This window comes from Saccopteryx bilineata, chromosome 2, assembly GCF_036850765.1.
Source record: "Saccopteryx bilineata isolate mSacBil1 chromosome 2, mSacBil1_pri_phased_curated, whole genome shotgun sequence".
Classification (NCBI taxonomy): domain Eukaryota; kingdom Metazoa; phylum Chordata; class Mammalia; order Chiroptera; family Emballonuridae; genus Saccopteryx; species Saccopteryx bilineata.
In genome coordinates this window covers 189310888-189338523 of record NC_089491.1, presented here as the reverse complement: position 1 = coordinate 189338523, position 27636 = coordinate 189310888, and the positions used below count along the sequence as shown (strand labels likewise).

The 27636-nt window shown below is 41.5% G+C and overlaps 1 protein-coding gene across 3 annotated transcripts in view; it reads right to left on the bottom strand.

Annotated features, from left to right (window-relative positions):
• FLT1 (fms related receptor tyrosine kinase 1) overlaps positions 1-27636 on the bottom strand; it is a 314728-nt gene that overhangs the window by 187005 nt on the left and 100087 nt on the right. For all 3 annotated transcript variants that reach the window (XM_066258944.1, XM_066258943.1, XM_066258945.1), the window contains 3 exons: positions 26277-26391; positions 7629-7737; positions 334-642 (listed from right to left, as the gene is read on the bottom strand). In XM_066258944.1, the coding sequence (XP_066115041.1) occupies positions 334-642; positions 7629-7737; positions 26277-26391 (533 nt within the window). The remainder of the gene's footprint in view (positions 1-333; positions 643-7628; positions 7738-26276; positions 26392-27636) is intronic.

Sequence of the window (27636 nt, the reverse complement as noted above, 5' to 3'; positions counted from 1 at the left end):
AGCAAAAGCACAGAGTGCCTGCGGGATCCTCCAAATCCAAAGGTGCACCAGGTCACCAGGTTGGCCCCAGGGAGCCCCCCAGCCTGGTGGGGAGCCCTGTGCGGGCCTTGGGGCTCATTATTACTCCCATCATCTCCAAACTCATTTTGGGAGGAGCATCTCCTCTGAGCCAGAAAGTTAGCAACAGTGACAATAAATCAAGATGATATGAGACAACTGTTACTTTTGAATGAGTCCTTTAATGTTTTACATTACTTTGTGTGGTACAATCATTCTTTGTGCTTTTAAATTTGGAGATCCGAGAGAAAACAGCCTTTTTGTTGCAGTGCTCACCTCTAATTGTAACTTCTTTCTTCTGAAGGATGTCTTCCCCTGTGTATATGTTCCTGGCTCTGCAGGCGTAGGTGCCTGAGTCTTCCAGGGAAACGTTCTTGATGACAAGGTGAAGCGTGATGGAGTGTTCCTTTGTGATGGTGGTTTTCTGCCTGCCGATGCTGTGGTGCGTGGTTCGGTTATCAGCCGTCCTCAGCAGAATCCAAGTAATGTCTCTGTACAGGAACTTGTTACCTGTGCAAGACAGTTTCAGGTCCTCTCCTTCCGTAGGCATTTTTTCCAAGTTAACATGGAACCCATTGGGCACATCTATAAAGTAAGAATAAAAAACTTTGGTTCATAGAAAAACCAATGTGTCATACAGAGGCAATTTCTCATCATGAGAGACTCAAAGATCTAAAGTATTGTTTCTACACAGATTCTCTTAGCATCAGCATTAAAAGAATGACTATCTGTTCGTTTTATTTATTTATTTATTTTGTATTTTTCCGAAGCCATAATGGGGAGGTAGTCAGACAGACTCCTGCATGTGCCCGACCGAGATCCACCCGTCACGCCCACCAGGGGGTGATGCTCTGCCCATCTTGGGGCGTCGCTCTGCGGCAATCAGAGCCATTCTAGCACCTGAGGCAGAGGCCACAGAGCCATCCTCAGCGCCCAGGCAAACTTTGCTCCACTGGAGCCTTGGCTGCGGGAGGGGAAGAGAGAGACAGAGAGGAAGGAGAGGGGGAGGGGTGGAGAAGCAGATGGGTGCTTCTCCTGTGTGCCCCGGCTGGGAATCGAACCCGGGACTCCTGCACGCCAGGCCGACACTCTACCACTGAACCAACCGGCCAGGGCCTTATCTGTTCGTTTTAGAAGAACTGATCAAACATAGCAAGTGGAAACCAACTAAGTTCATCCCATCAGAAGTAGAAAATGCCAAAACGGGACAGTTAGAAGGATGGGACATTTTCTTTATTTGCCCCAAAATGCTTTTCAAAGTGGACTTTTCTTTTACAGCTTGAAATGATAGCCATGCTTACCATTTCTTTATCATGGATGGAACTACTAGTAAATGAGCAGAATAATAAAGTAGTAACAGCAATTTGTACTAAAAACCAAGGGTGCATTTATAGTCAAACTTATCCAAAATAAACTGTGAAAAGTGTGACTAGGAAGTCCCAGTCACTCCAGCCAATACCACTTTAATTCTCCATGTTTCTGGTAAAAGAACAAACGATTTTCCAAATTTCTTACAGTTGGGTGGCTAGCATCCTCCCTGCTGCTGTCCCCTACTTTCCCTGCTCTTTGCTGGCACAGTGGATGGCGAAGAGCCCGCTACTTGCTCAGGTCCCCTAAACGGTGATCACTCCACTCAGACATAAAAGAGCACAGATCTCTTCTGAAAAATATTAATAATTGGAATCTGGAAGAGTTACCTGATTCCAATGGAGTTACCAGATTCCAATGTGGGGGCAATGGGGGAGGGGAAAACAATTTTAGAATCAAATTTACTATCAAAAGCTTATTAAACATTTTCTGAAAGCAGCTGTGTCACTAAGAGCCATGTCCATTTCCAAAGTCCCTTCCTTGCCCACCCGCACCTCCACCCTCCGAGTGCCTCTGGCACTGCGTCCTGAGCGCGCCTCCTCAGCTCTCTTACCCTGGACCATCATCTAGCTTTGCGCTGAGAGCTCCCAGCCTCCTTCTGGATCATTTCACCGGAGGATTTAAAAAAACCATTGGCTACTGGCCCTGAACTGATATGCTCTCAAAACCTTTGCATTGCTTGTTACTAGTGGCATATCTCTATTTGAGCAAAGAATTTGGGCCAACATTTTACAAAGTACTTTGAAGATGAAAAGACTATGTTATGCTGTTATTATTATTATCCTTTGTGCACAAAGCTATAAAGAAACCTTTAAACCTTAAAGGGACAATAGTCCAAAATTAGATATCATATCAACTCTTTCCTAAATATCACTTTGCTTGTTTTTCTGATTTTTCTGAGCTTTGGCTTCATTATAAAGTGTCACGTCTGAAGAAATGCCAAAGTATTCATTTGAAACCTGGGAGCGGGGCTAACTGTGGCTTATGAAGCTGTCCGTGGTGGAGAAAGGAGAGCAATGGAGGTTTTCCTGCTTTTAAAATGAAAATCTAAGAATGTGCCAGAAGGGGCAGAAGCAGCTGACAATAATTTTTTTTTTTTTTTTTGGATTAAAGGATAGTTAAGATTATGTGCTCTCTTCTGACAATAATTTTTAACATAACAATAAGGTGTCAGAAATAGCCCCTGTAATTCACCATCTTTTTTATATTTGGGACATTTTCCAAGCATAATGATTAAAATACCAGCCATCAACTTTTACACACATACCAAAACAGAGGCATTGTACACTGGTTGCAATCAAACCGTTTCTACAAAGACCACAGACTCCGTTTACAAGGTCTCATCTGGTGTTAAAACCCAAGTGAGCCCAAGTGACACCACTGAGATCAAGTGGAGAGTTTCTATTTACTTCACTGATTTGAAACTTCCTGTGGAAATTAGCTCACAGGTTTCCTGATGGAAGATTTTTGTTTATCTTTGCCAAGCACCACCAGGAATCTCAAAATAAAATGCATTCAGTGACATTGGGAAATCAGGAAGATAAGGCAGTGCTGTTCCTGTTTCACACTCAGTAATTGCTGACACACCCGCGGCCATGCTGAGTGCCAGCAAAGCAGCACAACACACATAGGAAGAAAAAAGAGCCCTGTCAGTCTGAGGTCCCCTTCTCAGGGGGACGCTGCCATTGAAGCTAGCGTGGCCTCTCAGAAGTGCTAATCTATTCCTCAGTATCACTCCTTTGGTATTCTTGTTTGATCCATAGAAAATGATAAATAAAATGTCCCCAAACTAGTTAATGAACCCAGAGGGATTTTTCTCCTTAATTTATGTTGATTTTTTTTCCCCTAAGTACAAAAACAGACCCAAGAAAGAAATGCCTTCTGACTCTCCGAGTGAAAACAAGACATCTTCCCACACATAAGTGTCTGTTGGAGATTCAGCACAAGCACCATCAGCACCAGCTAACACTCATCTATCCAACATGCATGACATACGTGGTAGTTTATCAGGTGACAAGGAGGATGGTCCCGTGCTCAGACAGTCAACCTTGTGCTAGGTGAGAGGGACGTCTATTCACAAAGGGGGCAGACATTTTGAGTTGATAGGTCCAACATGTGAATTGAGTTCATGGAAGAGACAGCATAGAAATTGAAAGGATGCAAGGTGTCTCATTTGTCAGGTGGGAATAAAGAAGACTTCTACTGAAGAATAAAAATAACATTTTCTGAAAAGAAAATAAGTGGTTACTAGAAAGTTTAGCTACTATGTACACATAATGGCACATTTCAGAGGCCAAGCAGTGGAGGGTTCTAATAGCCACAGGTGACTGCTTTTCATCAGTTTGGAAGGTAATTCTAAGTTATTATTACATTTTAAGGAAGGGGCAACATGATTGAAATGAGGCTCAATAAAGATCCAAATCCAGATCTAGATTTAAACAGTTACATTTTAGATGGATCTTTTAAAGCAGTGGTCCCCAACCCCTGGGCCACGGACTGGTAATGGTCCATGAGCCATTTGGTATCAGTCCACAGAGAAAGAATAAATAACTTACATTATTTCTGTTTTATTTATATTTAAGTCTGAATGATGTTACATTTTTAAAAAATGACCAGATTCCCTCTGTTACATCCATCTAAGACTCACTCTTGATGCTTGTCTTGGTCACGTGATACATTTATATGTCCCACCCTAAAGGCTGGTCTGTGAAAATATTTTCTGACATTAAACCGGTCCATAGCCCAAAAAACATTGAGGGCTTTAAAGCATTATCTGCATTAGGTCAAGTTCAAACATGGAAGATAGACAAGTAAGGTGCGACATTCCCTAAAGTTTTCAGTTTCATCTCTAGTGAGAGTAAGACTTGTGACAAAGATTTGAGGAAGAAAGAGATAATTAGACTTAAAGTAATGAGTGTAAGCATTATTATCACTATAGCACTATTAGCACTATTATCACCACTCAAAACTAGAACTTTTCAGACCTGGTAGAAAAGAATACAGAGACATTATATTCCAGGCTATGGGGGTTTGATTGGCTAAATCTGTGCTCAATTTTAAGATTAAGGTTCTTGAATTTCTGGAGGAAAGATCGTGAGAGCTTCATGTAGGTGTACAGTATTTGAATTAGATTGTCATTGCTTCTTTCTGTGAAGGAGCCTTGGGACCTGGGGAAGGTCTCAGCTGCCCCATTATTAGCTGTATAAAGTGGTAGGAGGTGAGAAGGAATTTCTGTCTGAATGCAGCTGGTCATCTTAATTGGCTTCACCACTTGGGGCCCTGTCAGCCACAGCAACATGCCTGGGTGCATGGCACAGTGAGGAAGAACTCGGATGGATAGGGGAGACGCTGGTGCTGCAACTCACGCTTGGCCTCACTATACTTTTCCTGGGGATGCTGAGCAATGAGGAAATGAGTATGCTATTCCCTAAGCTGGGTATACATCCTTTTCCAGTACTGCCTTCAGACTTGGGCAACAGGGGGTCCCTGCACTGGGCCTGTCCCTCTTACAGTGTAAGGAGTTCATGGGCCAAGTGGGCATCCCCCCTCAGAGCCTGTGCTACCTCCATTTCTAGATCTTTCTTGGGGCCCCTGAAATCCCAGAATGCACTGTAAAGATGATTCCAAGTCTGTCTCCAGACTGCCTCAGGTCTCTCCTCTTCGTTAGGTCTGTCCTCCTGAGGTCAAACAGCTTGTCACTGAGCATACTTCTAGGTCCCAGGGAAGTCTGTTCTTGAAGGGTGTGGACAGAGCTTGGCTGTGTGGGCGGGGGAGCCTGTCCACAGGGGTGTCCGCCCCCAGCCGGCCGTGTGGGTCGAAGCCCGGAATGGAAAGATGACGTGGGAGGCAGGGCAGCTCCTTCTGCACTTCCAGGCACCGCCACGCTCCACGATGAAGCTCTGGGTTATTCCAGAATTCTAAATTTGGACCTGACCTTTCAGGTCATCATGAAGGTATATTTGTCCCCAGAGGCTGAAACATATTTAACAGCTTGTCTGTTTGATTTAGAGCTTGTATGTGGTTAGAGATATTGTTTGTGGGCTGGCATTGAAACTCTTGTCTTGGCTCTAAAAATGCCAGGGCAAGACTGTCTTCTTCTTTCTACCATTCACATTCTCATGCCCCTCAGTACCCCGGTCTGCTCCCTTCTCATGGCTCTACGCCCACCAGCCACACATGGCTGGCTATTGAGCACTTAAAGTGTGCCTAGTGTGACTGAAGAACTGAATTTTAGTCAATCCTTTATTTCAATTAATTTAAAATTTAAAAACGAAGCAGTGCAATATTTTTTAAGTGTCAATAACATGTCGAAATGATAATATTTGAGGTATACTGGGTTAACTAAAATTAATTTTAAATTACACATGTGGCTTTCATTATATTTCTATTGGAGAGTGTTGGCTTAACATTGGTAAATTCATCTGTCACGTTACTTCTGCATATACCATTTGAGACCAGGATATATATAGTTTAACATTTCTGTTTCCTTGGTGTTAAAACTGTCTTCCTAGAAAGACAGGGCTTCACTGATATCCCTCCAAGTGCTCAGTACCAGGCTAAACTGCACCATCTAATAGCCAGTGCTGTTAAACTTATACATTCTTGTTGACTGTCCAGAACAGAAGAGAAGTTGGTCTATCTTTTGTGCCCTAAATCACACATATAGTGGCTATAGATTTGGAGGGTAACTTGTTTCCAACCAATACAAACCTTTGTACTTAATTAGTCCAAATCATCTGAGATTAGGTCTGTGTGAAATTGTTATCTGAATCCTTCTTGAAATAAAGGATTTTCCTAGTGGGAATGGATGCAAAGATGATTTCCTGTCCACTTCTGGACTATGAGAGGAAGGGGCTGATCTAATCCAGAGCAGCTAGCTCTGCCCCTTATGTCTCCAGACCCCACTTCCTCACCTAGAGAATGTGGGGCTAGGTGCTCCGAGGTTCCACTCTGACCCTCTGTGATAACCTCCTCAGGGTCATCTCCCAGGTCAACGTCTTGGAGGGCTGCCTGACTCATCAGGCTCCCTGTGATCTGACAACCATACGTCTCATGAAATCAGACCCACTTCTTTCTTTCTGGAGAATGCGGGCAACTACTGCAGCCTGCCTCATGCAGTGTGAAGTTTCCAGAGAGCTGGCAGACTGCCCAGGCTTCCTCAGCTTGGGGGTGTGTGGAGCCAGGCAGTTGTTCTATACTTTGAGCTACTAACTTCCTTCCTGTACCCATGCAGGGACACAGGGAGTGCTGTTTGTGTGCCTTGGAAGTTTTAAGATTTGCAGGGACAGCCCTATTTGAGGCTAAAAATTGTTAAATGCTACCAAAAATAGTACATTAATTATCATCATCAAAGCTCAGTTTCAGATTTCCATGGGAGAGCCTCATTTCCCAAAAAGTTGAAATTAAGTTGTAAAACAATTAGCTTTCTGGTTAAAAAAAAAAAATGTCATCACACGTATCATCATTAGTTTCCTGGATTATTCTTGAACAACCGCTGAGTGCTCACCCTGTTTGGGGCACCGAGGGGGTGATCAGGAATAATAAATACGACAAGATCCCAAATACACACCCAGCCTGGGAGCCAGATGCACACAATAGCTCTACAAGAGAATTCAGGGAAATCACTTTTTAGAAGACTGAATGATATTGTAGAATACTATTCCTAAGAGCAAGGATAAAGGTACTCAAACTTTTTTTTTTTTTTTTTTTTTTTTTTTTTTTTTTTTTTTACAGAGACAGAGAGAGAGTCAGAGTGAGGGATAGACAGGGACAAACAGACAGGAACAGAGAGATGAGAAGCATCAATCATTAGTTTTTTTCGTTGCGCATTGCGACACCTTAGTTGTTCATTGATTGCTTTCTCATATGTGCCTTGACCATGGGCCTTCAGTGGACCGAGTAACCCCTTGCTTGAGCCAAGGACCTTGGGTCCAAGCTGGTGAATTTTTGCTCAAACCAGATGAGCCCTCACTCAAGCTGGCGACCTCGGGGTCTCGAACCCGGGTCTTCCGCATCCCAGTCCGACGCTCTATCCACTGCGCCACCGCCTGGTCAGGCAAGGTACTCAAACTTTAACAATTCTGTGGAATGTTTTCTTTAAATAAAAATCATTCAACCTATGAGCACACTAAAAGCAAACAAGATTTGAAGAGAGAGACTGTGGTCACCAGGCTATCTTTGTGTGTATAGGATGTGTGGCTTACCTGTGATATAAAAGGTTATGTTTCTTTCCACAGTCCCTACTTTATTGGAAGCCATGCAACTGTAGATTCCAGAAATTTTAGAGTCAGCCACCACCAAGGTGCTAGCGGTCTGCAAAAGAAAAGGAAATTTTAGCTAGTGATGGGACAAAGAACCGTTTGAATGTCCATCAGCTACTTCTGAGGTCCAAATGCTTCGGCTATTTCATTCATTCAACAAAGACAGTCATTGCAGGAGTGGTGGTTACCAGAAGGCTGTCCCCTATCTGCGCCCTAGCAAGAATGGAAAAATAACAGGAAAGCAGGTCCTCAGGAGACCAGGGGCTATGACATCCGACTTGTATGAGGGTTTCAGGCTTATTTATCTCGTGCTGCTGGCGCAAGAATTACAGACCTGACGCTGAGATGCAGGACGGCACGTCCTACTCTCTGAGGTGGTCAGGTCCACATCAGTGAGAGCAACAGGTGAGGCCGAGGCCTTCTTTTGTTTGGATGACCTGAGGTTGTGGAAGCTGTTTGGGAACAGGAGCCCTTAGCGCATTAAGTGAGCATGGACAGAAGAGAAAGTTTCTTTTATGTGCTCAACAATGCAGCCTTGCAGCCCTATGGTTCTGGAGGAGAGGCAGGGAAACTCATTGAGATTATTGCGTGTGTTTGCAAATTACTTAAGTTCTCAGTCTGTCAAATTGCTAATCCAGAAAATGAAGGTATAAGTTATGAATTTGTACAATATTTGTTTCACTAGACTTTGTGCTGCTAGTTGACAAATCAGCCCCTAAGAAAGCACTAGAAGTCATATTTGTGTGAACTTGAAAGCACTTTACAAACCGTGATGTCTCAGAAAGTATTGAAATGCAAATATATACAGCCTAAAGACAGAAATTGCTAATAAGAAAGAGTTGTCAAGTTTAAAAATCCAACCCAACCTTGCAAAAAAGTAATACATACTATATTTGAAAAAATGAAAAAGCAGGTTTTTCATATTTAAACTTAATTTTAAAATGTTGATCCAGTTACTTATAAATTGTTAAAACAACTCCTAGGACACAAATGACTGGCTTTGAAGTTGTAGAGGTTGTGCTGATTCTTAGACTAATAGTGTCTTAGCTCAAGTATCATGGCTGAGTAACTTGCAAGCTACAGTAATATACAGCTGATATGTGACCACGCACTTTCTAAAGTGGTGAACATGAAATCTATAAAAAGACAATATTTTTCTGAGTTGCACAGTAATGTGCTAGGCATTTTACATGTTCTTATATCCCATTCAATAAATTAAGGTATTTCTGTCTTTTTTCTACAGATCAAGGAGACTAAAAATATACTCTTCATTTTTTAGCCAAGGTTGTTGCCTCCACTTTCTCTGTAAATTTTCAGTATGGTAGTGAGTATTACATGATGGCTCCTCTTCTCTTTGTTGGATCTGTTTAATTACATATACACACACATATATCTTCTGTGCAATATGGAGGAAGTCATTGGAAATGAAAGCATTTACAATATGTGGCATTTTTTCATTCAATTTAGTAGACATTTACTGAGCATTTACTGGGCATTGCCCAGATGTTCTAAGGAAGACAGAGATGAATATGACATAATCCCTAGTCTTAACTTTGAGGGACTACTTTAAGGTGACAGAGAAGAATGCCTCTACTTGAAGGTCAAATATAGATTGCTCTCTTTTGCAGAGGAATACTCACACACAGACAGATGCCGCATTGAAGAGTAAGGAAGGGAACTCAGGTGTCTTCCTATTTTGATTATTAATCTTTAAGAGGTGGGAAATAAAAAAATTCTGGATAGCCATTTCCTTTGGATTGCTGCACTCTCTACTTAGAATTCATGGAAGAGCATGAGGTGGTTAGGAGAGGAGCTTGTAAAATGACATTTTAAGTTGGTGGCAGATGGAAAGACAAAGTAAAGCTCTGACACCTGCTCTTGACTCAGCAAACTTGGGGTCAGATGCTTGAAGCAGCAAACAACAGGATTGGCACAAAGAGCAGATGTCGGCCTCCAGACCTTCCCTCACTGCTTACTTCACAGCTCAGTCTTGCTTTTTTTAGGAAATTAGCTCTCCACTGCTTTTCCTAATAAGCCCAGCAGAACCTTCCTCAGACCCCCAGATACAGTATTGCTCAACAAATAGGTGAAACACTCATTTCTATTTGGCTTGAGAATGTTTGATACTATGGACAGCAATAACCTGAGTCTGACAGTTATATTTGGGTTTCTATTAAAATTATTGTGGTTTCATGGAATTCAAAGCAACTGAGAAGAAGAAATGGGTTCGGCAGCTGGAGAAAATCATCAGCTATAAAACGTGCCATCTCCAGGACCTGTGCAGGCCCCCTGGGGACGGCGGAAGCTTTTTACAAGAGTCCAACACAGTCAGGTAGATAGCATTTTACAGGAGTCCTACACAGTCAGGTAGATAGCATTTTACAGGAGTCCTACACAGTCAGGTAGATAGCAGTTTACAAGAGTCCAACACAGTCAGGTAGATAGCATTTTACAGGAGTCCAACACAGTCAGATAGATAGCAGTTTACAAGAGTCCAACACAGTCAGGTAGATAGCATTTTACAGGAGTCCAACGCAGTCAGATAGATAGCATTTACAGGAGTCCAACACAGTCAGACAGATAGCATTTTACAGGAGTCCAACACAGTCAGGTAGATAGCATTTTACAGGAATCCAACACAGTCAGGTAGATAGCATTTTACAGGAGTCCAACACAGTCAGACAGATAGCATTTTACAGGAGTCCAACACAGTCAGACAGATAGCATTTTACAGGAGTCCAACACAGTCAGACAGATAGCATTTTACAGGATCCAACACAGTCAGATAGATAACATTTTACAGGAGTCCAACACAGTCAGGTAGATAGCATTTTACAGGAGTCCTACACAGTCAGGTAGATAGCATTTTACAGGAGTCCTACAGAGTCAGGTAGATAGCATTTTACAGGAGTCCAACACAGTCAGATAGATAGCATTTTACAGGAATCCAACACAGTCAGGTAGATAGCATTTTACAGGAGTCCTACACAGTCAGGTAGATAGCATTTTACAGGAGTCCAACACAGTCAGATAGATAGCAGTTTACAAGAGTCCAACACAGTCAGGTAGATAGCATTTTACAGGAGTCCAACACAGTAAGATAGATAGCATTTACAGGAGTCCAACACAGTCAGACAGATAGCATTTTACAGGAGTCCAACACAGTCAGGTAGATAGCATTTTACAGGAATCCAACACAGTCAGGTAGATAGTATTTTACAGGAGTCCAACACAGTCAGACAGATAGCATTTTACAGGAGTCCAACACAGTCAGACAGATAGCATTTTACAGGAGTCCAACACAGTCAGGTAGATAGCATTTTACAGGAATCCAACACAGTCAGGTAGATAGCATTTTACAGGAGTCCAACACAGTCAGACAGATAGCATTTTACAGGAGTCCAACACAGTCAGACAGATAGCATTTTACAGGAGTCCAACACAGTCAGGTAGATAGCATTTTACAGGAGTCCAACACAGTCAGACAGATAGCATTTTACAGGAGTCCAACACAGTCAGGTAGATAGCATTTTACAGGAGTCCAACACAGTCAGACAGATAGCATTTTACAGGAGTCCAACACAGTCAGGTAGATAGCATTTTACAGGAGTCCAACACAGTCAGACAGATAGCATTTTACAGGAGTCCAACACAGTCAGATAGATAGCATTTTACAGGAGTCCAACACAGTCAGATAGATAGCATTTTACAGGAGTCCAACACAGTCAGGTAGATAGCATTTTACAGGAGTCCAACACAGTCAGACAGATAGCATTTTACAGGAGTCCAACACAGTCAGATAGATAGCATTTTACAGGAGTCCAACACAGTCAGACAGATAGCATTTTACAGGAGTCCAACACAGTCAGACAGATAGCATTTTACAGGAATCCAACACAGTCAGGTAGATAGCATTTTACAGGAGTCCAACACAGTCAGACAGATAGCATTTTACAGGAGTCCAACACAGTCAGATAGATAGCATTTTACAGGAGTCCAACACAGTCAGGTAGATAGCATTTTACAGGAGTCCAACACAGTCAGACAGATAGCATTTTACAGGAGTCCAACACAGTCAGGTAGATAGCATTTTACAGGAGTCCAACACAGTCAGACAGATAGCATTTTACAGGAGTCCAACACAGTCAGAAAGATAGCATTTTACAGGAGTCCAACACAGTCAGACAGATAGCATTTTACAGGAGTCCAACACAGTCAGGTAGATAGCATTTTACAGGAGTCCAACACAGTCAGATAGATAGCATTTTACAGGAGTCCAACACAGTCAGGTAGATAGCATTTTACAGGAGTCCAACACAGTCAGGTAGATAGCATTTTACAGGAGTCCAACACAGTCAGACAGATAGCATTTTACAGGAGTCCAACACAGTCAGGTAGATAGCATTTTACAGGAGTCCAACACAGTCAGACAGATAGCATTTTACAGGAGTCCAACACAGTCAGGTAGATAGCATTTTACAGGAGTCCAACACAGTCAGACAGATAGCATTTTACAGGAGTCCAACACAGTCAGGTAGATAGCATTTACAGGAGTCCAACACAGTCAGACAGATAGCATTTTACAGGAGTCCAACACAGTCAGGTAGATAGCATTTTACAGGAGTCCAACACAGTCAGGTAGATAGCATTTTACAGGAGTCCAACACAGTCAGATAGATAGCATTTTACAGGAGTCCAACACAGTCAGACAGATAGCATTTTACAGGAATCCAACACAGTCAGGTAGATAGCATTTTACAGGAGTCCAACACAGTCAGGTAGATAGCATTTTACAGGAGTCCAACACAGTCAGGTAGAAAGCATTTTATAGGAGTCCAACACAGTCAGGTAGATAGCATTTTACAGGAGTCCAACACAGTCAGGTAGATAGCATTTTACAGGAATCCAACACAGTCAGGTAGATAGTATTTTACAGGAGTCCAACACAGTCAGACAGATAGCATTTTACAGGAGTCCAACACAGACAGATAGCATTTTACAGGAGTCCAACACAGTCAGACAGATAGCATTTTCAGGAGTCCAACACAGTCAGGTAGATAGCATTTTACAGGAGTCCAACACAGTCAGACAGATAGCATTTTACAGGAGTCCAACACAGTCAGGCAGATAGCATTTTACAGGAGTCCAACACAGTCAGATAGATAGCATTTTACAGGAGTCCAACACAGTCAGACAGATAGCATTTTACAGGAGTCCAACACAGTCAGGTAGATAGCATTTTACAGGAATCCAACACAGTCAGGTAGATAGCATTTTACAGGAGTCCAACACAGTCAGACAGATAGCATTTTACAGGAGTCCAACACAGTCAGAAAGATAGCATTTTACAGGAGTCCAACACAGTCAGACAGATAGCATTTTACAGGAGTCCAACACAGTCAGACAGATAGCATTTTACAGGAGTCCAACACAGTCAGGTAGATAGCATTTTACAGGAGTCCAACACAGTCAGACAGATAGCATTTTACAGGAGTCCAACACAGTCAGATAGATAGCATTTACAGGAGTCCAACACAGTCAGACAGATAGCATTTTACAGGAGTCCAACACAGTCAGATAGATAGCATTTTACAGGAGTCCAACACAGTCAGATAGATAGCATTTTACAGGAGTCCAACACAGTCAGGTAGATAGCATTTTACAGGAGTCCAACACAGTCAGATAGATAGCATTTTACAGGAGTCCAACACAGTCAGGTAGATAGCATTTTACAGGAGTCCAACACAGTCAGGTAGATAGCATTTTACAGGAGTCCAACACAGTCAGACAGATAGCATTTTACAGGAGTCCAACACAGTCAGGTAGATAGCATTTACAGGAGTCCAACACAGTCAGACAGATAGCATTTTACAGGAGTCCAACACAGTCAGATAGATAGCATTTTACAGGAGTCCAACACAGTCAGGTAGATAGCATTTACAGGAGTCCAACACAGTCAGATAGATAGCATTTTACAGGGGTCCAACACAGTCAGACAGATAGCATTTTACAGGAGTCCAACACAGTCAGATAGATAGCATTTTACAGGAGTGCAACACAGTCAGGTAGATAGCATTTTACAGGAGTCCAACACAGTCAGGTAGATAGCATTTTACAGGAATCCAACACAGTCAGGTAGATAGCATTTTACAGGAGTCCAACACAGTCAGACAGATAGCATTTTACAGGAGTCCAACACAGTCAGGTAGATACCATTTTACAGGAATCCAACACAGTCAGGTAGATAGCATTTTACAGGAGTCCAACACAGTCAGATAGATAGCATTTTACAGGAGTCCAACACAGTCAGATAGATAGCATTTTACAGGAGTCCAACACAGTCAGACAGATAGCATTTTACAGGAATCCAACACAGTCAGGTAGATAGCATTTTACAGGAGTCCAACACAGTCAGGTAGATAGCATTTTACAGGAGTCCAACACAGTCAGGTAGAAAGCATTTTATAGGAGTCCAACACAGTCAGGTAGATAGCATTTTACAGGAGTCCAACACAGTCAGACAGATAGCATTTTACAGGAGTCCAACACAGTCAGGTAGATAGCATTTACAGGAGTCCAACACAGTCAGACAGATAGCATTTTACAGGAGTCCAACACAGTCAGATAGATAGCATTTTACAGGAGTCCAACACCGTCAGATAGATAGCATTTTACAGGAGTCCAACACAGTCAGGTAGATAGCATTTTACAGGAGTCCAACACAGTCAGATAGATAGCATTTTACAGGAGTCCAACACAGTCAGGTAGATAGCATTTTACAGGAGTCCAACACAGTCAGGTAGATAGCATTTTACAGGATCCAACACAGTCAGACAGATAGCATTTTACAGGAGTCCAACACAGTCAGATAGATAGCATTTTACAGGAGTCCAACACAGTCAGACAGATAGCATTTTACAGGAGTCCAACACAGTCAGACAGATAGCATTTTACAGGAGTCCAACACAGTCAGACAGATAGCATTTTACAGGAGTCCAACACAGTCAGGTAGATAGCATTTTACAGGAGTCCAACACAGTCAGACAGATAGCATTTTACAGGAGTCCAACACAGTCAGGTAGATAGCATTTACAGGAGTCCAACACAGTCAGACAGATAGCATTTTACAGGAGTCCAACACAGTCAGATAGATAGCATTTTACAGGAGTCCAACACAGTCAGGTAGATAGCATTTACAGGAGTCCAACACAGTCAGATAGATAGCATTTTACAGGAGTCCAACACAGTCAGACAGATAGCATTTTACAGGAGTCCAACACAGTCAGATAGATAGCATTTTACAGGAGTGCAACACAGTCAGGTAGATAGCATTTTACAGGAGTCCAACACAGTCAGGTAGATAGCATTTTACAGGAATCCAACACAGTCAGGTAGATAGCATTTTACAGGAGTCCAACACAGTCAGACAGATAGCATTTTACAGGAGTCCAACACAGTCAGGTAGATACCATTTTACAGGAATCCAACACAGTCAGGTAGATAGCATTTTACAGGAGTCCAACACAGTCAGATAGATAGCATTTTACAAGAGTCCAACACAGTCAGATAGATAGCATTTTACAGGAGTCCAACACAGTCAGACAGATAGCATTTTACAGGAATCCAACACAGTCAGGTAGATAGCATTTTACAGGAGTCCAACACAGTCAGGTAGATAGCATTTTACAGGAGTCCAACACAGTCAGGTAGAAAGCATTTTATAGGAGTCCAACACAGTCAGGTAGATAGCATTTTACAGGAGTCCAACACAGTCAGATAGATAGCATTTTACAGGAGTCCAACACAGTCAGATAGATAGCATTTTACAGGAGTCCAACACAGTCAGATAGATAGCATTTTACAGGAGTCCAACACAGTCAGGTAGATAGCATTTTACAGGAGTCCAACACAGTCAGACAGATAGCATTTTACAGGAGTCCAACACAGTCAGACAGATAGCATTTTACAGGAGTCCAACACAGTCAGACAGATAGCATTTTACAGGAGTCCAACACAGTCAGGTAGATAGCATTTTACAGGAGTCCAACACAGTCAGACAGATAGCATTTTACAGGAGTCCAACACAGTCAGGTAGATAGCATTTACAGGAGTCCAACACAGTCAGACAGATAGCATTTTACAGGAGTCCAACACAGTCAGATAGATAGCATTTTACAGGAGTCCAACACAGTCAGACAGATAGCATTTACAGGAGTCCAACACAGTCAGACAGATAGCATTTTACAGGAGTCCAACACAGTCAGACAGATAGCATTTTACAGGAGTCCAACACAGTCAGATAGATAGCATTTTACAGGAGTCCAACACAGTCAGGTAGATAGCATTTACAGGAGTCCAACACAGTCAGACAGATAGCATTTTACAGGAGTCCAACACAGTCAGACAGATAGCATTTTACAGGAGTCCAACACAGTCAGGTAGATAGCATTTTACAGGAGTCCAACACAGTCAGACAGATAGCATTTTACAGGAGTCCAACACAGTCAGACAGATAGCATTTTACAGGAGTCCAACACAGTCAGATAGATAGCATTTTACAGGAGTCCAACACAGTCAGACAGATAGCATTTTACAGGAGTCCAACACAGTCAGGTAGATAGCATTTTACAGGAATCCAACACAGTCAGGTAGATAGCATTTTACAGGAGTCCAACACAGTCAGACAGATAGCATTTTACAGGAGTCCAACACAGTCAGAAAGATAGCATTTTACAGGAGTCCAACACAGTCAGACAGATAGCATTTTACAGGAGTCCAATACAGTCAGACAGATAGCATTTTACAGGAGTCCAACACAGTCAGGTAGATAGCATTTTACAGGAGTCCAACACAGTCAGACAGATAGCATTTTACAGGAGTCCAACACAGTCAGGTAGATAGCATTTACAGGAGTCCAACACAGTCAGACAGATAGCATTTTACAGGAGTCCAACACAGTCAGATAGATAGCATTTTACAGGAGTCCAACACAGTCAGACAGATAGCATTTTACAGGAGTCCAACACAGTCAGGTAGATAGCATTTTACAGGAGTCCAACACAGTCAGGTAGATAGCATTTTACAGGAGTCCAACACAGTCAGATAGATAGCATTTTACAGGAGTCCAACACAGTCAGATAGATAGCATTTTACAGGAGTCCAACACAGTCAGGTAGATAGCATTTTACAGGAGTCCAACACAGTCAGACAGATAGCATTTTACAGGAGTCCAACACAGTCAGATAGATAGCATTTTACAGGAGTCCAACACAGTCAGACAGATAGCATTTTACAGGAGTCCAACACAGTCAGACAGATAGCATTTTACAGGAGTCCAACACAGTCAGACAGATAGCATTTTACAGTAGTCCAACACAGTCAGGTAGATAGCATTTTACAGGAGTCCAACACAGTCAGACAGATAGCATTTTACAGGAGTCCAACACAGTCAGGTAGATAGCATTTACAGGAGTCCAACACAGTCAGACAGATAGCATTTTACAGGAGTCCAACACAGTCAGATAGATAGCATTTTACAGGAGTCCAACACAGTCAGATAGATAGCATTTTACAGGAGTCCAACACAGTCAGGTAGATAGCATTTTACAGGAGTCCAACACAGTCAGGTAGATAGCATTTTACAGGAGTCCAACACAGTCAGATAGATAGCATTTTACAGGAGTCCAACACAGTCAGATAGATAGCATTTTACAGGAGTCCAACACAGTCAGGTAGATAGCATTTTACAGGAGTCCAACACAGTCAGACAGATAGCATTTTACAGGAGTCCAACACAGTCAGATAGATAGCATTTTACAGGAGTCCAACACAGTCAGACAGATAGCATTTTACAGGAGTCCAACACAGTCAGACAGATAGCATTTTACAGGAGTCCAACACAGTCAGACAGATAGCATTTTACAGGAGTCCAACACAGTCAGGTAGATAGCATTTTACAGGAGTCCAACACAGTCAGACAGATAGCATTTTACAGGAGTCCAACACAGTCAGGTAGATAGCATTTACAGGAGTCCAACACAGTCAGACAGATAGCATTTTACAGGAGTCCAACACAGTCAGGTAGATAGCATTTTACAGGAGTCCAACACAGTCAGGTAGATAGCATTTACAGGAGTCCAACACAGTCAGATAGATAGCATTTTACAGGAGTCCAACACAGTCAGACAGATAGCATTTTACAGGAGTCCAACACAGTCAGATAGATAGCATTTTACAGGAGTGCAACACAGTCAGGTAGATAGCATTTTACAGGAGTCCAACACAGTCAGGTAGATAGCATTTTACAGGAATCCAACACAGTCAGGTAGATAGCATTTTACAGGAGTCCAACACAGTCAGACAGATAGCATTTTACAGGAGTCCAACACAGTCAGGTAGATACCTTTTTACAGGAATCCAACACAGTCAGGTAGATAGCATTTTACAGGAGTCCAACACAGTCAGATAGATAGCATTTTACAGGAGTCCAACACAGTCAGACAGATAGCATTTTACAGGAATCCAACACAGTCAGGTAGATAGCATTTTACAGGAGTCCAACACAGTCAGGTAGATAGCATTTTACAGGAGTCCAACACAGTCAGGTAGAAAGCATTTTATAGGAGTCCAACACAGTCAGGTAGATAGCATTTTACAGGAGTCCAACACAGTCAGGTAGATAGCATTTACAGGAGTCCAACACAGTCAGATAGATAGCATTTTACAGGAGTCCAACACAGTCAGACAGATAGCATTTTACAGGAGTCCAACACAGTCAGATAGATAGCATTTTACAGGAGTGCAACACAGTCAGGTAGATAGCATTTTACAGGAGTCCAACACAGTCAGGTAGATAGCATTTTACAGGAATCCAACACAGTCAGGTAGATAGCATTTTACAGGAGTCCAACACAGTCAGACAGATAGCATTTAAAGGAGTCCAACACAGTCAGGTAGATACCATTTTACAGGAATCCAACACAGTCAGGTAGATAGCATTTTACAGGGGTCCAACACAGTCAGATAGATAGCATTTTACAGGAGTCCAACACAGTCAGACAGATAGCATTTTACAGGAATCCAACACAGTCAGGTAGATAGCATTTTACAGGAGTCCAACACAGTCAGGTAGATAGCATTTTACAGGAGTCCAACACAGTCAGGTAGAAAGCATTTTATAGGAGTCCAACACAGTCAGGTAGATAGCATTTTACAGGAGTCCAACACAGTCAGATAGATAGCATTTTACAGGAGTCCAACACAGTCAGATAGATAGCATTTTACAGGAGTCCAACACAGTCAGATAGATAGCATTTTACAGGAGTCCAACACAGTCAGATAGATAGCATTTTACAGGAGTCCAACACAGTCAGACAGATAGCATTTTACAGGAGTCCAACACAGTCAGATAGATAGCATTTTACAGGAGTCCAACACAGTCAGACAGATAGCATTTTACAGGAGTCCAACACAGTCAGACAGATAGCATTTTACAGGAGTCCAACACAGTCAGACAGATAGCATTTTACAGGAGTCCAACACAGTCAGGTAGATAGCATTTTACAGGAGTCCAACACAGTCAGACAGATAGCATTTTACAGGAGTCCAACACAGTCAGGTAGATAGCATTTACAGGAGTCCAACACAGTCAGACAGATAGCATTTTACAGGAGTCCAACACAGTCAGATAGATAGCATTTTACAGGAGTCCAACACAGTCAGACAGATAGCATTTACAGGAGTCCAACACAGTCAGATAGATAGCATTTTACAGGAGTCCAACACAGTCAGACAGATAGCATTTTACAGGAGTCCAACACAGTCAGATAGATAGCATTTTACAGGAGTCCAACACAGTCAGGTAGATAGCATTTACAGGAGTCCAACACAGTCAGGTAGAAAGCATTTTACAGGAGTCCAACACAGTCAGGTAGATAGCATTTTACAGGAGTCCAACACAGTCAGACAGATAGCATTTTACAGGAGTCCAACACAGTCAGGTAGATAGCATTTTACAGGAGTCCAACACAGTCAGGTAGATAGCATTTACAGGAGTCCAACACAGTCAGACAGATAGCATTTTACAGGAGTCCAACACAGTCAGGTAGATAGCATTTTACAGGAGTCCAACACAGTCAGGTAGAAAGCATTTTACAGGAGTCCAACACAGTCAGGTAGATAGCATTTTACAGGAGTCCAACACAGTCAGGTAGATAGCATTTTACAGGAGTCCAACACAGTCAGATAGCTCAGAAGTTTTGTGTAATCAGAATGACACTGAGGTACCTAGAAGTAAAACGAATCCAGGTCTTATGATAAACCATAGAAACACAAATGCATTTGAGTTTCTTTTATTTTGTCTGAATGACTCGTTCTAACACAGATACCTTAGAGTAAAGCCTGCCCCAGAACTCACCTCTCCAAAGTTTGAATTGAAATTGAACTAGAAAATTATATCGATGGGGGTTTACATTATTTCTTTGGTTCTGGGTACTTTTACGTGCCTCTTGCTGTGTGGCAGATAGTGTACAAAGCACTCTCACTTAATCCTCCTTATAGCCCTGTGAGGTATGTGTGTTAACCTCATCCGCAGAAGAGACAACTGAGGTCACAGAGGTTGTGACTCACTCCAAAGGTACACGGTAGCATGGACAGATCTGGGCAGAATTTATGCCCGGGTTCAGAGACAGATTAAGGTCGTTTGAAGCCCCAGGCACAGAAGAAAATATTGGACCCCTTACATTAGAAAAAAGTGTAAAGTTGAGTGTTGCGGGGCCCTTCAGAAGTCGGACCCCAGGGCGTGCACCTGGTGTGCCTGGTACACTTGCCATTAAATCCGCCTCCGCTTGGGTTTGTCTGACTCTAGTACTTAGGCGTTTAACCTTTACATTGCCTCTTGCCTTAAAACTCTTCAAATCTGATAGCATAGATCTATTGGTAGAGGTCTGTCCATTTTTTGAATTGGATTTTTCCTTGAGAATACTTCCTTTAGAGGTCATTCTCTGGTTCTGACGTCTGACTCAGAAACACTGATGAAAACTGTCATCAGGTACTGTAAGTCTGGAAGTTATTCATACTCCTTCCTTCCTCTTTGCTAAGGATTAGCCGTGACAATGTGGTTGGAGCCTCACGGCACAGAATGGATGGGATGATGTGTAATTCAACCTAATCTCCAGCAATAGTTTTTTTAAAAAATATCTATATGTGGAACTGTGATTTATTTATTTTTTTTACAGAGACAGTGAGAGAGTCAGAGAGAGGGACAGATAGGGACAGAGAGACAGGAACAGAGAGAGATGAGAAGCATCAATCATTAGTTTTTCATTGCGATAACTCAGTTGTTCATTGATTGCTTTCTCATATGTGCCTTGACCAGGAGGTCTTCAGACCCCTTGCTCAAGCCAGCGACCTTGGGTCCAAGCTGGTAAGCTTTTGCTCAAACCAGATGAGCCTGCACTCAAGCTGGTGACCTCGGGGTTTCGAACTTGGATCCTTCCACATCCCAGTCCGACGCTCTATCCACTGCGCCACCACCTGGTCAGGCTGGAACAGTGATTTTAATTTTGGGATATTTCTAATATAGTTTCTTTTCAAGTGTCTCAGGGAGACATAAAAGTAGACCTGGGAAAGGTCATGGAAGAATCTAAAATTAACCTGGGGTGGCATGCGTGAGCCAAGTGACAGGAGCATGCAACATGAAAATTAGCACAAACTAGGGACTGTGTGGGAAATGCAATGCCAGCTGCACTTCTGTGATTAGGGACAAATGCTTCTGCCACAGATTTGTCTCACACAGGACACGCAGTCTCACCTCAAAATGATTTCAACAGAAATGATGCTAAGACCCTAAGACTGTCACGATTCTACAGCCTCACAGAATTAGTGCTGTGATACGTTACTCCCTGTTTTCTTTCCTTTCTTTTATTTTTTTTTAACACAAGGCTCTTTCTCCTTCCTAGTCCATATCTACAGACCCATAGTCTGACTGCCCCATTTGAACAATATAAAAACTTCACATTTGCTATTAGCAACTCCACTGATGACTCATTTTTCATAAATCTAGGCCAAAACTTGCCACTAAGAAATTGAATTTTATTGTCCCCTACACTCTTACTTGAATTACATGAAAAAAGTAAAACAAAACAGAGAAAAAAATGCAAGTCCCTCAAATTCAATAGGTACCCCACAGGCCCGCATCCACTGGTCTGTGGGGTGGTGTTGCTGTCCATGCTGATACAGCGACTACAGGGAAAAGGAGTCTATGGTCTAAGTGGGGGCTTTACTTTCATAAAATGTACAGAAAATAAAAGCAGTTTGACTTTTTTTTTTTTTTTGTATTTTTCTGAAGCTGGAAACTGGGAGAGACAGTCAGACAGACTCCCACATGCGCCCGACCGGGATCCACCCGGCACGCCCACCAGGGGGCGACGCTCTGCCCACCAGGGGGTGATGCTCTGTTGTGACCAGAGCCACTCTAGCACCTGGGGCAGAGGCCAAGGAGCCATCCCCAGCGCCCGGGCCATCTTTGCTCCAATGGAGCCTCGCTGTGGGAGGGGAAGAGAGAGACAGAGAGGAAGGAGAGGGGGAGGGATGGAGAAGCAGATGGGTGCTTCTCCTGTGTGCCCTCACCGGGAATCGAACCCGGGACTTCTGCACACCAGGCCGACGCTCTACCACTGAGCCAACCGGCCAGAGCCAAAAAGCAGTTTGACTTGTAAAGAAAAGACCAGTGTGAATCATTCTGAAATAGCAAACATTCCATTACCATCATCATATCAGAGACAACTTTTCAGACCAAAAAAGGATATATTAGTAGATCCTAAAAGTAAAAGAAGTAAATGCTTTTAAATTTAGAACATGAAATTAATAATTTACTTAAGTCTAAGTGAATTATTATCTACAACTACTGATATTATATATATATATGTAGATATACATATGTATCTGAACTTTGTTTAGAAAGAGTATTGTTTCTTTTTTATTGCAAATAATTGCTTAACAAATAGTCTTCATTGTATATGATCACAATTAACTTGGAAATTGCATTAAGGTGTAAATGACAATCATCTTTATAACAACAGGCAAATTGGGTAGGCCTTCAATAATACTAGCTCCATCTTTTGGAAATGAGAAGTCAGGTTTAGAGAGGTAAACTGATTTGCATATGGTTATACAAGATAGAAAATGGCAGAGACTGACCCCACTGCTCCTAACTATGTGTGGATGGCACAAGTGCCAACTGGGTATGGAGATATTTATATATATAAATTAATTTGTTTAGAAGCAGGAGGGGGTGGAGAGAAGTGGGAAGCATCAACTCATAGTAGTTGCTTCTTGTATGTTCCCTGACCAGGCAAGCCCCTGGGATTTTGGCCAGTGACCTCAGCATTCCATGTCGACCCTTTATCCACTGCTACCACTGGTCAGGCCTGGAGTTGTATATTTAAAACATCTGCATAACCACAAAATTGCACATTAGGCAGGGAAGATCCTTTTTCTAACCCACATTTTGTTACTCCACTCCCACCATTTTTTCACAGGTATTCTTTACAGAGGGAAGTAGCTACACTTCATGGTTCAGTCTACCCAGGAACCTCACCTAGCTTTCTCCTTTTCCATTTTCTTTTCTACTGTATTTTTTCTTCTTTTTTTGGTGGTGGGTTGGATACCAAAAAAGCATTAGAAATTACTGTAGAAATTAAGTTTCTAATTTCTTGTTTTATATCCAGCAGTTAAGAGTGCCCCACCTGACATGGTCAGGAAAAGGCAAAGTGAATTGGCACATTCAATAGCATCTTAAAATCTTCTAGTACTTTGTGACAACTAACTTGATTTTTACCCTGAGGTAATTTCCTTTTTCTTTTTAATGTAGTGTCACGCAAATTTAACTTTTAAATTTATAGAATTTCCTCTTTCCTAAGTATATGACTAAACTGCTCTCTCAATAATAGCTATACACTATGGAATGTTTTAAACTATCAGTCATTTGCATTAAAGAAAAAAACCCTGCAAAGCACCTACAACTACAGCTAGTTATAAAAAACGTTTCTTAAATCCTTGACACGTGTTTGTTGATAGGAGTATAACAGCCATCACCGTTTTAATTGTTTTCTGTATTGGCTTAAGTTGGCAGAGTTCTGGGCTCTGGAACAGAAAGACTTTAGTTTGAGCTTTTCATTTGCCACTTTTTAGTTGTGGTTTTGAGTTATCTTATCACCCCAGTCTAAAATTTCACCCAATGAAGAAATCAGGTGTTATTTGTTGTTACTGTTTTTGTTAAACCCTGCATAGAAAATGATGCCATCTACTTTATTGCCTTCAAATGCAAAGAACACAGCTGAATAAATAAATGACATTGGCATAATCACACTCAAGCAGACAGCATCCATGTTAACAGACTCCCCCAAATCAAGATATACAAGTATAAATAGACATTTCAGCAAGGGGTAATTTGATATATTTTTCTTTTTAAAACATCACTACCCTGTCCTGTAATAGCAGATTTTTATGTGTATTTTTCACTAATTCAATAGAAAAAAACCCCACCAGGTCTGAGACCCACTGAGATTTGCCTGGTTCACAAGGTGTTGGCTTTACTAAAGCTCAGTGGAAATCAGAAAGTAGAAAATGAACAGCCCAGGAGTGGCAGAAAAGATGCCTGCTAGACCCTGCTGGTCGGAGATGTTTGGGGGTGGGGGGTTGAAGTCTCTCTTTTAATGAGATATCGTTGACATAGAACATTATATTAGTTTCAGATGTACAACACAATGATTTGATATTTGTGTATATAGCAAAATATTGCTAGTTAACATCTGTCACCATAGTTATAATTTTTTTCTTGTGAAAACTTTTAAGATTCATTCTATTAGCAATTTTCAAATATGCAATACAGAATTATTAACTGTAGTTACCATGCTGTACATTATATCCCCAGGACTTATTTATTTTTAACTAGAAATTTGTACCTTTTGACTCCTTTCATCCATTTTTTTCCACTCCTAGCCCCTGCCTCTGACAACCACCTACCTATCTGTTCTTTGTATCTATGAACTTGTTTCTGTTTGTTTTAGATTCTGCATCTAAGTGTCTTTCCCTGACTTATTTCATTTACCATAATGTCTTCAAGGTCTGTCCATGTTGTCACAAATGGCAAGATTTAATTCTTTATTATGGCTGAATAATATTCTGTTGCATGTACACATCATATTTTCTTTATTCACTAATCCATTGATGAGTATTTAGGTTGTTAACATATCTTGGCTATTGTGAGTAATGCTGTAATGAACATGGAGGTATGTATAGCTTATTGAGTTAGCATTTTAATTTTTTTCAGATAGACCCAGAAGTGGGATTGCTGGATCATATGGTAGTTCTATTTTTTTTTTAAGATTTTATTTATTGATTTTACAGAGAGATGAAGGGGCAGTGTTGGAGCAAGATGTATCAACTCAATAGTTGCTTCAGTTTAGTTATTCATTGATTGCCTGCCATATGTGCCTTGACCAGGCAAGTTCAGGGTTTCAAACTGGAGACTCAGTCAGTATTCCAGGTCTATGCTGTATCCACTGTGCCACCACAGGTCAGGTGGTAGTCTTATTTTTAATTGTTTGAGGAATCTCTATACTGCTTTCCACAGTGGTGACACCAATTTACATTCCTACCAACAGTGCACAAAGGATCTCTTTTCTCCACATCCTCACCAACACTTATCTCTTGTCTTTCTGATGATAGCCATTCTAAAAGCTGTGAGATAGTATGTCATTGTGGTTTTGTTTGCATATCTTAAGTCAGAGAATCCTGAAATACTGTGTGTTTGTATACCCCAATGTCATCAAGCTTTGCCCTTGCAAATACAGAGGAGTAAACAAGGTCTTTTGTGAAATGGGAGCATTCCATCTTTGCCTTTGCTTACCACCACCCCACCTTATGTACGGCAGTGATTCTCAGGCCTGTTCACATGCTAGAATCTTCTGGGAGCTTTCATAAACCTTGGGCTCTAACCCAGAGATTCAAACGTAATAATAATTGGGAGAGTATTTTAATAAGCAGCCAGGGTTAAGAACCACCAATGTGGACAAGGCAGTGCCCCTCTTCTGTTTGGGCCAAGCACTCATTGCTCTGGGTGGCAGTCAGCTGGAGCAGAATGTGCCTGAGCTGTCTCAGTGTAGCTCTCTGTGAGGACACATAGCAATACTTCCTTCTCTCTGAATTTTTGTTTGAGCATTTAGTAAGAGGAGGAGATAGAGAGATAGACTCTTGCAACCTGGTCTGGAGCCAATGCTCAAATCAACCAAGCTGTCCTAAGTGCTTGTGGGTGATGCTCGAACCAACTGAGCCACTGGCTGTGGGAGGGGAAGATGGAGGGAAAGGGGAGGGGAAGGAAAAGAGAAGCAGACGGTCTCTTTTCATGTGTGTCCCGACCAGAGATTGAACCTGGGACGTCTGCATGCTGGGTCGATGCTTTATCCACTGAACCAACTGGCCAGGACCTGTTTGAGCATTTGAATTACTTCTGGTTCTAATAAACCCAGATGAGGAGCTGAGTTTGTGTTTTTAGAATAAATATTCCATGCTTATTTTTACAAAGAATACCTTATTCTTTCCTTCTATTACTGCCGTGCGCTGAGTGATGCTCTCAATTCTGTTTCCGATGTTGCTGTCAGGATCCAGGATAAAGGACTCTTCATTATTGGAGCAAAAGTCATACCTATTTTTTAAAAAAGCAAGTCATTACTATGTTGCTTTGCAGCATGGTCCAGTCCCAAGTGATATGTAGAATGAAAATCACTGGGTAAGTGCTTGGGTAACAAAATCGTATTTTTTTCTTTTCCTTAGATTTCCCTCGTTATCCATCTTCAAAACTTAAAAATTGCAAATATATTTTGCCTGATCTGAAAAACCCACACCAGTGTATCTTCATACATTCTTCCAGTTCTAAATATTAAATATGAAATAAAACTGCATAAATTAAAAATTTTAATATCTAGATTTTAATTAGTTCCCAGTGGAGGAAACATGCAAACACACAAAAGAAAATGAGTTATGTTAATGAATGGAAACCTCAAAGAAATGATAGCATTTCACATCTATAAAAGGCTGACTTTCCATGCAAAAGAATGAAACTGGACTACAGTCTCTCCCCCTGTACAAAAATTAACTCAAAATGGATCAAAGATCTAAACATAAGACCTGAAACAATTAAGTACATAGAAGAAGACATAGGTACTCAACTCATGGACCTGGGTTTTAAAGAGCATTTTATGAATTTGACTCCACAAGCAAGAGAAGTGAAGGCAAAAATTAATGAATGGGACTACATCAGACTAAGAAGTTTTTGCTCAGCAAGAGAAACTGATAACAAAATAAACAGAAAGCCAACTAAATGGGAAATGATATTTTCAAACAACAGCTCAGATAAGGGCTTAATATCCAAAATATACAAAGAACTCATAAAACTCAACAACAAACAAACAAACAATCCAATAAAAAAATGGGAAGAGGATATGAATAGACACTTCTCCCAGGAAGAAATACAAATGGCCAACAGATATATGAAAAGATGCTCATCTTCTTTAGCTATTAGAGAAATGCAAATCAAAACGGCAATGAGATACCACCTCACACCTGTTCGATTAGCTATTATTAGCAAGTCAGGTAATAGCAAATGTTGGAGAGGCTGTGGAGAAAAAGGAACCCTCATCCACTGTTGGTGGGAATGTAAAGTAGTACAACCATTATGGAAGAAAGTATGGTGGTTCCTCAAAAAACTGAAAATAGAACTACCTTATGACCCAGCAATTCCTCTACTGGGTATATATCCCCAAAACTCAGAAACATTGATACGTAAAGACACATGCAGCCCCATGTTTATTGCAGCATTGTTCACAGTGGCCAGGACATGGAAACAACCAAAAAGCCCATCAATAGATGACTGGATAAAGAAGATGTGGCA